The 12,814-nt window shown below is 29.1% G+C and overlaps 1 protein-coding gene across 1 annotated transcript; it reads left to right on the forward strand.

Annotated features, from left to right (window-relative positions):
- The first annotated feature begins 426 nt into the window (after positions 1-426).
- Positions 427-1,497, forward strand: LOC124420782 (protein catecholamines up-like). The gene is made up of 2 exons (XM_046954910.1): positions 427-797; positions 857-1,497. Exons 1-2 carry the CDS (start codon positions 512-514, stop codon positions 1,495-1,497), a joined length of 927 nt encoding a protein of 308 aa, XP_046810866.1. The 5' UTR covers positions 427-511.
- The last annotated feature ends 11,317 nt before the right edge of the window (positions 1,498-12,814 follow it).

Consider the following 12,814-nt stretch of genomic DNA (forward strand, 5'->3'; position numbering starts at 1 on the left):
ATATATATCGTCATTATATTATTGTTTTGCTCCACCGACCATTTTTGAAAAAAATTATGTTTCTATATATTTTGGAGGTGCTCTTACCGATTCCGGAACCCGTATCTCGATATCATCTATAGTTTGCCAGATATTTTAGATTTTTGGGGTAATTTTGGCCTTTTTCGCGATTTTGATTTTTTTGAACCGCACCATTTCACGATATCGTAAAAAGTCGAAAAGTCGACTATTTATAAAATATATATAGTCGCAAAGTCGAAAAATCGACTTTTCATATAATGCAAAAAGTCGACTTTTAACTAAATACAAAAAGTCGACTTTTCTTTTCAACTATAGAACCCTAAATAGCTACGTAAACCAGGCTAATTATCAGCTGATTGAATAACACTACCTTATATGAATTCTCCTTGTTATTAATTGTACGCTGTTTCAGTCTACGCCGTTATTTCTAGTCAACGCAGGCCTCTTTAGAAGTGACGTGTAATTTGGAATATAAGTTTAAAAACTGATAATGTTTAAAATTAAAAATGAAAGTGCGAATAAATGCATTTTTTTAAAGAAATTGGCTTTGACGTTGTTAATTTTACTTGTAATATTTTCATTGCCTACTTTTTGCACGAGTCACAGCCACAGCAATGAAAATCCAAGTTTTAAGTACTCCCGTGAAGCCAATGAGAACTTTGGAAAGAAAGGAAGTGACTATAATGAACATCACAAACATATTCATCATGATCATAATGGACACGGTCAACATATATATTCACATGCTACAAAACAGCAAAATATGCAAAAACAGGGTAAGGCATTTTGGGCAATTGCTTCCGAAGTGTGTACTATTACTAATGTGTTTTTTTAGATATGACTGAAATTTGGTTGTATTCGATGGGGTCGACTTTATTTATTAGTGCTGTCCCATTTTTGCTTCTATTTATTATTCCACTGGATAACAGTAATGAGATGCGACCACGTCTCAAAGTTCTATTAGCTTTTGCATCTGGAGGTCTGTTGGGTGACGCATTCTTGCACTTAATTCCACACGCTGCGAATCCACACCATAGTCATGGACATTCTCATGACAGTTCCCATGGTCATTCTCATGATAGTAGTGAAGCCCATGATCATGACCATAGTAAAGATACTGCAATAGGATTATGGGTTTTAGCTGGTATTATTGCATTTCTTACAGTAGAAAAGTTGGTACGTTTGTTGAAAGGAGATGAGAATTTCAGCCATGGACATAGTCACGGGCCTATTAAAAATAAATCCAAGGAAGTAAAAAAAAATACTGAGAAGACTATAGAAAAATCAAACAAAAGTAACACAAAACAAAAAGAAGAGACGGTAGAAATATCGGGATATTTAAATCTGGCAGCAGATTTTGCTCACAATTTTACGGATGGTCTTGCAATTGGAGCTTCATTTTTAGCTCGACCAGCAATCGTGAGGTCTTCGGTTCAAACCCAGTGGGTTACGGCTTTAGTTAAATATTTCTACTAATAACATCTTACCGGTAATGCTTAATGGATTTCAATATATTGATACTGTTTTTTTCAGTATTCAGTAAAAATTTACTGAATACTAAATTTTTTTCATTAATCAGTAAAAATTACTGATTATCTATGCTTCTTACATATTTTCTTAACTGCACAATACATTTATTATTTTTTTTTGCCCATTTTCACACCGAAATTGCTTTATTTTTTCAAACACAAAATATATTTTTTTATTTTCTCAATTCATTTTTGAGGAATTTTAATAAAACTAGAAAAAACAATGTTGAAAATTTTGGTATTGAAAATGGTAAATAAATATGAAATAAACATAATGTTTTACAAATATTAGAATAAACAAATTAAAAAATGTATTTATTAAATGTTTACAGATAAAATGTGCAATAAAAAGATAAAAAATCTGTGAAAGTATACATTTAAATGTTTTACATTTTTCCTAAAATTTTTAAGTACGCTTTTATGCAACTGTGAAAGTGGTTGGAGCTACAATATATATACAAAAAATTCTACCAATACATTCTTAGTGTTAGGTACCGAACTCCTTTCGGTACCAACTGACAAGCCCCAATTTCTTTATATTCTTTGTTAAAAGCTTTCAAAATTAAAAAATAACCGGATATCTAATTTTATAAAACAGTAGCACTAGCAATATTCGAATATATAATCATATGCCAATTGTAATTCAGACCTGAGTTGTGGAACAACTCTCGCATCATCGTTTTTAACTCTTCAGGACGGTCAGGCTTTTGCTTGCTGCCGAGCATCACTTCAGAGTGAAGTCATGTTTTTAACTGGTGGCGACCATAAAATACTCACGATATAACCTGGTGGAGACTATTTAAACTCAAATAATACTGGTGGAAACAATTAATACACCGCCAACCTTATTAAAACCCAAAAAAATATATATGCTTCTATTAAATCGTCAATACAAAAGAAAACAATTGAAAAAATTGTGAGTAATATCCAAGCCTTTTTTAAATAAAATTATTTAAACGCGTTATTAGTTTTCATCATTACTAAAAGTAAACTTGTTTAATTTAAATTGTCAATCATTTTACAAACTTTTAAAATCGTATATTAACCAAAATACATATGTTTGTCATGTGAAATCGCCAAACTTCTTGCGATTGTTATTACATGGGCGTATATCTAAAGACAATTTCTTTTGGCCAAGTAAATCTAGATTATTAAAACTTGTAAGCGACTGAGCAAGAAAACATGGCCTTAAAATTAAACAGTTAAATGTCTAGAAATTAGGAACTCTAAACTTTAGTGATGAACAAAAGTATGTTTCAATATATTGTGATGAAATGTCATTAAAAATTCGTATCAGTTATGACATGAAAATAGATGAAATAATTGATTAAGAAGATTTCTGTAATAAAAATAGGTAAAGTCCACAGTTTTGGAAAATATATTTTGGAAACAGACGTTATGCTACTGCCATAGAATATTTATACATAGAAGCAAATCAGAGTGTGACAAAACCGAAGTCAGCTGTCAAAACCTAAGTCGTGATAATATATTAGTTAAAAAATTCTTTGTTTAAAATTATTCTCAATATTAAATAAAAATTTGTGTTTGCTGGGTTGGACCAATATTGACATTTAAAAAATGTTAAAAAATAAAAACAATTCAAAATTTTTTTTAAGCTTTTATTAATTTTTTGGCAAAAGCACAATTTTTAGCAATGTTTATTGCAGTAGCAGGCAATTTTGCTAAAATCTAAAGTTCCCCAAAAAAAGTTTCCAAGTGTAGACCGGCAGTTATTCTTCTCACTAGTACAACACGAAATCAATGCAATCATTCATTGTTAGTGAAACAAAAGATTCTATGTGAAGACATTAACACCTGGTTCACACTAGGAAACTTTTTTGGGAATCTTTTGATTTTTGTGTGAGAGAAAGAGAATGAAATATCAACAATCTCTTTCTCGCACACACAAAGTCAAAATTTTATCAACAAAAGTTTCCCATTGTAAAAACATTTCATTTTGAAGTAGTAGAAAAACTATAAAACATTGGACTTAAACCGGTCCACTTTGTATATGATCAAGGAAAAAAATTTCATGTAAGGAAAAACTTTCGAAATTCTCTGTTATATTCTCTGTAACTTTTGAAAATAACTTAGTATCTAGGAAAGACAATAAGAATTTGTACGAAATATATTTGAAATTATCAGGTAAATTTGCTCCCAAAATTACAGATATACACATACAACTATGTAGCATGAAAGAGAAATATGCAAACCAAATTTTTAGTAATACATTATCTTCTGGCTTAAATGTTTTATATTCCTCAAGACTTCTTGATTCACTAAATGGCGTACAATATTTTTTTAATTTGAACTTTTTTACTTACGTTTGTCCACATAACAGGGATGAGAAAATTCCCGTCCATTTTGTTTTTGCATTAAAATAACACAATTTTTTATAAAATAACGGCAAAATTATCATATAAAATAGTTTTAAACTATGTTTTCTTTCTTATTTTATTTATTAAAAATATAAAAATTTCAAAAAGTCTCTAAAAAAATAATCATATTAATAAAAAATATAATTGAATTAAAATATAATACTGATTAACATCTTTATTGGAAAAAATTATTGAGTATTTGTTTTTCTGTGGACAATATGGCAAATGTATTTGTTCAATTCACAATCAAGTTGTATATTGTACCTACTAAAGTGTAGTAACAGTGATTGTGAACAGATCTTTGCAGCAAGTCATAAGTTTATGTTCTCAATGAAAAAAAAACAATCAAAACAAATACACATAACAATGTCAAAAGAAAAAAAATCCTAAATTAATTAAAAATGCGAAATATACCAAATTAATTTCTTTGAATTTTCAATTCTTTTATTTTGTTTATTCCACGTTTTAAACTAATAAACTGTTTTCAATAAAATTCTAGTTTTTTTGTTTTTGTAAACAGCTGTTTGTTTTTGATTTCAGTGTTACCAATTTATCGTTTTTTATGCTAAAATCGTTTGAATTTTTGTTCATATGTTGAAATACAAAGTTTGTGGATTTTCTCTTTTATCTACTAGACGTGAAGTTTTCAATGAAGACAATTAAAATTACATAAAACGTTGGAAGAATCCTTTTCAAACCCCATTTTCATAAAGGTATTAATCACTTATTTTAAGTTTATCACGCACACTTTCTATACAAAATCCATACAATAAACCATGAATAACTTTATTAAACATTTATGAATATAGGAGTAATAGTTTAAACATTTTAAATTAAATTCAAAATTTCACCCCTATTATTCCTCCAGAGCTATCTGAGTAAATTATATTTTAGAGGAGAATGCTTTCAAGTACATTTGTGACAACTTATTTCGTAAATTACATAAACTTCACCTTTCTACCAAATCTATGCCAACATTTACAGAACCAATATATTTTGATAATTAAACCTGGTCCACACTACGAAACTTTTCTTCTCTTTTGAAGTTTCCTTACATCTGGTTCACACTAGGAAACTTTTTTGGGAAACTTTTGATTTTTGTGTATGAGAGAAAGAGAAAGAAATATCAACCATCTCTTTTTCTCACACACAAAATTAAAAGTTCTCAACAAAAGTTTCCCAGTGTGAACCAGGTCTTAAGGTCTTCCATGGTATAAAGCAGACGTCGGCGTTAGTATTGTTCTGAATACGAAGATTTTCGGCATTTTACATGTATACAGCACTATCGCATACGAACTTCTCAAAAAGAGCGTTAAAAATAAAAATATTTTATTTAGACTCGGTCCACACTAGGAAACATTTGTTGAAAAACTTTTTCTTAATTCTCTTTTGAAGTTTCCTTAATGTTCACACATAGAAACTTTTGTTTCAGATACTATGTGTTTATTGCACTGATTTGTTGTACGAATGAAAAGAATAACAAAAGAATTTGCAAAAGCAATTTGAAAAAAAAAACAAAAACACAACTTCAAAAACAAGAGCATAATTTACAAAAACAACATACACCCTAAATAATTTTCTAGAGTGCATAACAATGAAAGTAAATAAGATCACTCTTATTTTATACTTTTTTGTACATTTTAATTTGAAATGTTCTTCCTATGTGAAGAAATTATCATTCTTCTGTCCATTGCTTATATTTTGTTTATAAATATTCTTAATTTATAGTAGTGCAATTTAATCTTCAAATTGCACTACTATTTGAAGATTAGTAGCAGTTTAACTTTGATATGTTGGAGTTTGATACGTTATTAACGTGTTTTCTATAAAATTTTACGTATACACATTACTAACATCACATATGCATCCTAAAAATTGAAAAGGTAAACAATTTATTTAATTTAAGCATAATAATATAAAAATTCAAATTTGTGCATACAAATAAAAAAAGTATAAAAAAATGGAATTTGTACCACAGTTCTATTCTACATACAAAAGTGCAATCACTGTTCTACAAATGTCACGTAAAAACGTTATAAAATTCTATTTTATACAGGTTGAAATTTGGTAAGAATTTTCATTGTCTTTCCTTAATCAAAAACGATCAGCTGACACGTTTTCTTACAGTTACAGTACGTTGCACTTGGGTAATTCTACCTTAACGTTATGATCATAAAACATAACAAGTCCTTTGAAGTTTGCTCAGAACAGAATCGGTCCCTAACGCTAAAGAATCAGCCACGGAACGCCTTTTGTGGTGTTAAGTTTTCCTTCTCAAACCTTCTAAAAACTTTAACTTAGAGGGACTCTGATTAATCATAGTACTTAAGTATTTTATTGCATTTACTGCAGTATAAGGATTTATACGCTTTAAATTAAGTTTTCATTATCATTCCATTCATATCCAATACATAATACATTTGAAAATTTAAATTACAAAAAATAAATTATAATTTATTTGACAAATATTAAAACATGTGTATATTAGGATGTTTAATTTAAAAATAGTTCTTAAATAATATATATGTATATCAGTTGTTAAATTTAATTTCGTATAACCTTTCTTGTTAGTTAGCTTTTGCCTAGGAACCGCATAATTTTTATCACCGATGGATTCATTAGATGAAAATTCTAATTCACTAATGATAGCAATTATTTTGGAAATATATTTTTATACCCTTCACCTTCGTGAGAAGGGTATATATAAGTTTGTCATTCCGTTTGTAATTTCTATAATATAATTTTCCGACCCTATAAAGTATATATATTCTGGATCCTTATAGGTAGCGGAGATGATAAAGCCATGTCCGTCTGTCTGTCTGTCTGTATGTTTGTTGAAATCAGTTTTTAGAAGACCCCAGATATCTGCGAGATCCGAATCTTCCATAATTCTATCAGACATACGATCGGCAAGAACGCTATTTAAAATCAGCAAAATCGGTCCATAAATAACGGAGATATGAGCAAAAAACCGAGACAACCTCTGAAAATTTCATATAAAATTTAGATTTTTTATTCATGCTCAGACAGAAACTGCAAAAAACAAAAACAAAATACATAACAATACGGTAAATATTGTTATTGTAATTTGTTTATAAAAGCAAAGCAGAGCAAGAGCAGCAGAGCAAGAGTAGCAGAGCGAGAGCAGCACTAATGTTTTGTTATTGGCTAGAAATATGAAATTAAGTATGTAGAGCCTGGATTAAGTGAGAACCTATAAAAGGGGACTTTCTGGTACTTTTTCGTTCTTCAAAAGGTATTTTTTGAAATTTCTATAATATTGAACTTAAAAACATGAAATTAAGTATTCATGGCCCGGATTAAGTGAGGACCCAAACAAGGGGAGTTTTTGGTACTTTTTCGTTTTTCAAAAGGTACTTTTTGCAATTTCTACAATATTGAACCTAGAAACATGTAATTAAGTATGTATGGCCCGGATTAAGTGAGGACCCATAAAAGGGGATTTTTTGGTACTTTTTCGTTTTTCAAAAGGTACTTTTTGAATTTTCTATAATATTGAACCTAGAAACATGTAATTAAGTATGTATGGCTCGGATTAAGTGAGGACCCATAAAAGGGGACTTTTTCGTTGTTCAAAAGGTACTTTTTGCAATTTCTACATTATTGAACCTAGAAACATTTAATTAAGTATGTATGGCCCGGATTAAGTGAGGACCCATAAAAGAGGACTTTCTGGTACTTTTTCTTTCTTCAAAAGGTATTTTTTGAAATTTCTATAATATTGAACCTAGAAACATGAAATTAAGTATGCATGGCCCGGATTAAGTGAGGACCCAAACAAGGGGAGTTTTTGGTACTTTTTCGTTTTTCACTACATTTTGCAATTTCTACAATATTGAACCTAGAAACATGTAATTAAGTATGTATGGCCCGGATTAAGTGAGGACCCATAAAAGGGGACTTTTTCGTTGTTCAAAAGGTACTTTTTGCAATTTCTACATTATTGAACCTAGAAACATTTAATTAAGTATGTATGGCCCGTATTAAGTGAGGACCCATAAAAGGGGACTTTTTGGTACTTTTTCGTTCTTCAAAAGGTACTTTTTGCAATTTCTACAATATTGAACCTAGAAACATGTAATTAAGTATGTATGGCCCGGATTAAGTGAGGACCCATACAAGGGGACTTTTTGGTACTTTTTCGTTTTTCAAAAGGTACTTTTTGCAATTTCTACGATATTAAACCTAGAAACATGTAATTATGTATGTATGTATGGCCCGGATTAAGTAAGGACCCATAAAACGGGACTTTTTGGTACTTTTTCGTTTTTCAAAAGGTACTTTTTGCAATTTCTACGATATTAAACCTAGAAACATGTAATTAAGTATGCATGGCCAGGATTAAGTGAGGACCCATGAAAGGGTACTTTTTGGTACTTTTTCATTCTTCAAAAGGTACTATTTGAAATTTCTATAATATTGAACCTAGAAACATGTTATTAAGTTCGTATATCCCGGATTAAGTGAGAACCAGTAAAAGGGGACTTCTTGGTACTTCAAAAGGTACTTTTTACAATTTCTACAATATTGAACCTAGGAACATGTAATTAAGTTTGTATGGCCCGGATTAACTGAGGACCCATAGATGGGGACTTTTTGGTACTTTTTCGTTCTTCAAAAGGTACAAAAGGCTTTAAACACATCATGGTGAAGGGTATATAAGATTCGGCACAGCCGAATATAGAACTCTTACTTGTTTAATTTCAAATTTGAAATATTTGTATTTCTGTTTATACGTACATGTTCAAACTTTTCTCTTATATTTTGGAAATATTATTAAAGTTTTTCAAAAACTTTATAATTTTTTAAAGAACTTAACAAATAATATGTTTCGAGTAAGATTTGTCATTTATCTAAATTTAAATAGGGGCTATATTCATTTTAATTGAATATAATATAGGGCTTGTTTTTTGTTTAATCACTAGCTGAAATTAAAATACAAAATTGTATTTGTAAATAAAAATAAAATTTCTAAAAACAAAAGCCCCCTAATGTATATACATTTTTATTTAAAAATGTTTCTTTAATCCCTTACAAAAAAAGAAGAAAAAACGATTAAAGCTATTTTGTAATAGATTTGAATTGTAATAGATTATGAATTAATTCGAATGAATGATATTATAGAATTGTGAAGTAATAAATTTTAATTTGATTTAAAAAATTGAATTAAGGCTTAAAAATTTTAAACCATTACTTTTGTTGAGAAGCTTTTGATTTTGCGTGTGAGAGAAAGAGATGTTTGATATTTCTTTATCTTTCTCTCACAGTGTGAACTAGGTCTAAGCAAATATAGAAAAACGTTACCACACATGAAAAAAGGAAATCATTTTTTAGGTTATTTTTACTATAAATGTGTATTTAAGTTAAAATCTAATTATTTGGTTATTAAACTATTTGAATAATAGTTCCACGTATTATAAAATGAAAAAAATAATATTTAACATTTCTTTTTGTTTGATATTTGAATTTATACGTTTTAATTAATTTTATAATTCATGTAACAGTTTTTTTTTTTAATTTCTTTTTTACATTAATAATTTGGTCCTGAAGATTTCTATTTAAAAACGTTTTACCCAAAAAGAATCGTTTTACAATTTTTTCTAAAATCAACTTAGAGTTATCTAATAAACTCTCCATATAATTTGGTTTGATATTCAAATAAATTTGATTAATTTTTAAAAATAATGAATTTAGCATCTCCAAAATGTTCAAATAATCAGCATTCAGTTTAAAAAGTCCTTGCTCAGATAAAAAATTAACATATGTATAATTCTGATCTTGTCCCTCGTCTGTTCTATATACATATTGCGTTAATCCTATTTTAAATATTAAATAACATGCAACATTTTCAAGACCATCAAATTCAATGTTATCTAAATAAATAACATTATCCAAAAACGTTTCATTTTTTATATTCTGTTAGCTATTTAGAAATTTAAATTATATTTATGTTATTAATTATATAGCACGTATATTTACCTCAGGTTGTTTTTCTGCATACATAGGTATTTCATTTAAAGGTTTAAATAAATCACGACACAATGTCCTACCTGAATCATGAGAATTGAATTCCAATAATGTTTCGTTCGTTTTTTTGACATTTGTTTCATTTGAAAGAATATGCGTCCTGTATTAAACAGAAAATTAATAGTTAAATGTAGAAAACATTAACTACTTCTTATGTCACTATACCTAAAAGGTAGGAATAAAATCTTTATTTGAATTTTAGAGGGAACGGGTGAGCGTGTTAGCCACCTTAAGCACGAACTGCACTGAAAAAATTTTTCTAAACAATTTTGATTTATTTTCGATGTTAATATAAAAGTCATATTAAAGTTTTTTACATATTGGAACATTAGGGGTAATGCATTATTATTTTGTATTATGCCACGTTGAAATGCGAGTAGTCTTCCACCATGCCGGAAAGGAAACATTTTTTCTGTTACCTCATTCATAGTTTTCAATTGCTGGGATTGCAATTCAAATGCTTTTGCCACCGGTCGTGTGTCCTTTTGCATAAAACATGAATTAAAAACATCGAACCAATCATTGACCGTTTCAAAAAGTCCAAAAGCTTCAATAAAATTTTCGACATTATTGCACAATCCCAATTCTGCACATCGTTTTAACGCTGAGGCAATGGTGTGCGAAAACAACTTCGTTGCGTATTTCACTTATTGCCTCGCTATTAATTAAATACATTTAATTAAATGTAAATTAAATGTACCATGAGTTATACGTACCAGCTCATTTCTTAAGATAACATTTGCTTTATAAAATAAACTTTTTCTTAATTCTCTTTTGAAGTTTCCTAAATGTCCACACAATAAAACTTTTGTTTCAGAAACTATGTGTTTATTGCATTGATTTGTTGTACGAATGAAAAGAATAACAAAACAAAACAAGTTTCCGAGTACGGGAATCTCCGTACCGCGAGAGAGATGAATGATATTCCTTCTCTTTCTCTCTCATGCAAAATAAAAAGTTTCCTAGTGTGGACCGGCAGCTAGTAACTTTATAAGATGTGACACATCAGAAAACACGAAAATTAACTTTTCATTCGAAGGATGCTTAAAATAAGGTTTTTGCATTGTGATCCCCATTTTTCTTATAAACGTCAAAAATGTGTTCTGTCGACAGTCGCTTAATTTTAATTCGTCGCTCGCCCTTTTTGTATGATTTGTCAACAGTGGTTCTTATTGTAATTAAACTGTATTGCGCATATACGAAGCAGGCTTTCAAATGAGCTCTCTGGTTTATTTTTCAGCCACTGGGTTCTCACTGGGAAACTTTTGATTTTGTGTGTGAGAGAAAGGCATGGTTAATATTTCTTTCTCTCACACAAAAAAAACAAAAGTTTCTCAAAAAAAGTTGCCTAGTGTGAACCAGGTCTTACAAAACCCACAAGCGATTTTGTGTTGGTTTAAGGTCTTTGCTGTCAAAATCATATGATTTTTGTTTACAAAAATTATCTTTGAAGTTATATTAAAAGACATTTCATTAGTTTAGTTTAAGAAGAAATAAAAATGCAAATAAATAAAAAATGTATCAGCAATTTATTTACGTTTGACATATATTTTAAAAAAAATTTTTGTCTTTTTGCTCCAAAAAATATGGAAACTACTTCTGGACTTATTAATATACTTTTTAAAATAAAAAGTGTGTTATATTTTGAACACCAAATTACAAGTAATACAAAGAACGTTCTCTGCAAGCAATCGAACCAGTTTTATTGCACGAAGCTAAGATAACAGAGCAGCGCAATATACGTTTTGTTACCACTAAATTTGTAAAATCCTCGGGTTAAGTTACTAAAATACTCTTCAGTTGTATTTTTCCAGCCAAAGGATTCTGATTAATTACATTGTCTTTGAAACGTCATCATTTCGGGCACTATACTATTGTTGCTTGTCAATTTATGCTGTTGTGTGGAAGCCAATGAATTAAACTCAACAGACTTAATATATATAGTCCAACCTTAAATGTACCCAGAAAAAAGAACACCCAAAGAAGCGAAAGAGAAGTAGAATTTATTTATAGATAATACACATTGATTGCCAACTCAAGCTTTATCACGAAAAAAGAGCTTTCTGTCTTCACACTTACATGTTCTGTGTGATTTCAACACAAAGCTACAACAACAAATATTTAATATTTCAGGACCAAAATTCGCACAAAAAAACGATTCGGACACAATTTTTATAACACAAACACTTATTATTTATTTTTTTTTTTACAATTGTTTTAATATATTTTCTTTATCGAAATCTTTTTAATTTTCACAAACCAAAAAAAATATTTTTTCAATTGTTTGACATTTCATTTTTTGTTTTTCTAATTTCAAATTGAAGGTGCATAGTAGCATTTCTTAGTAGTAAACAAATTTGTGATAATCCAAGAAATTAAAGATTTTTATAGTTTAACAAATATAGAATGCATGAAAAATATTATCATGCTTTTATAAATGCAATCTACAATTTAAAATGTATTAGTTTAAGAAAATTAATGCAATAAACCCCTTCAAACATTTAGAAGACAAAACTATTGCGCATCACCCCAGACGCTACGTCAGAAACACTTCTGAACGATTGTCAGACGAGAACGCACATTTTACAATAACAAAATACATTGTTTCCTAATTTGTATCTTCTTGATTTGTATGTTTATGTCACTTCTGGAAGACAGTTTGAAGAGTGTTCACATTAATGTTGTATTTTATTCATCTGGAAGTGTGGATTTTAGTCACTTTTGAACGATTGTCAGACGAGAGCCCACATTTTACAAAATCAAAATACATTGATTTCTAGTTTTCGCCGTCTGAAAGTATAGTTTTAGGTTACTTCCGGATGAAAGTAAGAAGAGCAC

This window comes from Lucilia cuprina, chromosome 2 (genome assembly GCF_022045245.1).
Source record: "Lucilia cuprina isolate Lc7/37 chromosome 2, ASM2204524v1, whole genome shotgun sequence".
NCBI lineage: Eukaryota > Metazoa > Arthropoda > Insecta > Diptera > Calliphoridae > Lucilia > Lucilia cuprina.

Coding starts and splice junctions, on each gene's coding strand:
- LOC124420782 (XM_046954910.1), top strand. CDS start 512: ATGTTTAAAATTAAAAATGAAAGTGCGAATAAATGCATTTTTTTAAAG. Junction 798..856: donor GCAAAATATGCAAAAACAGG/GTAAGGCATTTT, acceptor GTGTTTTTTTAG/ATATGACTGAAATTTGGTTG.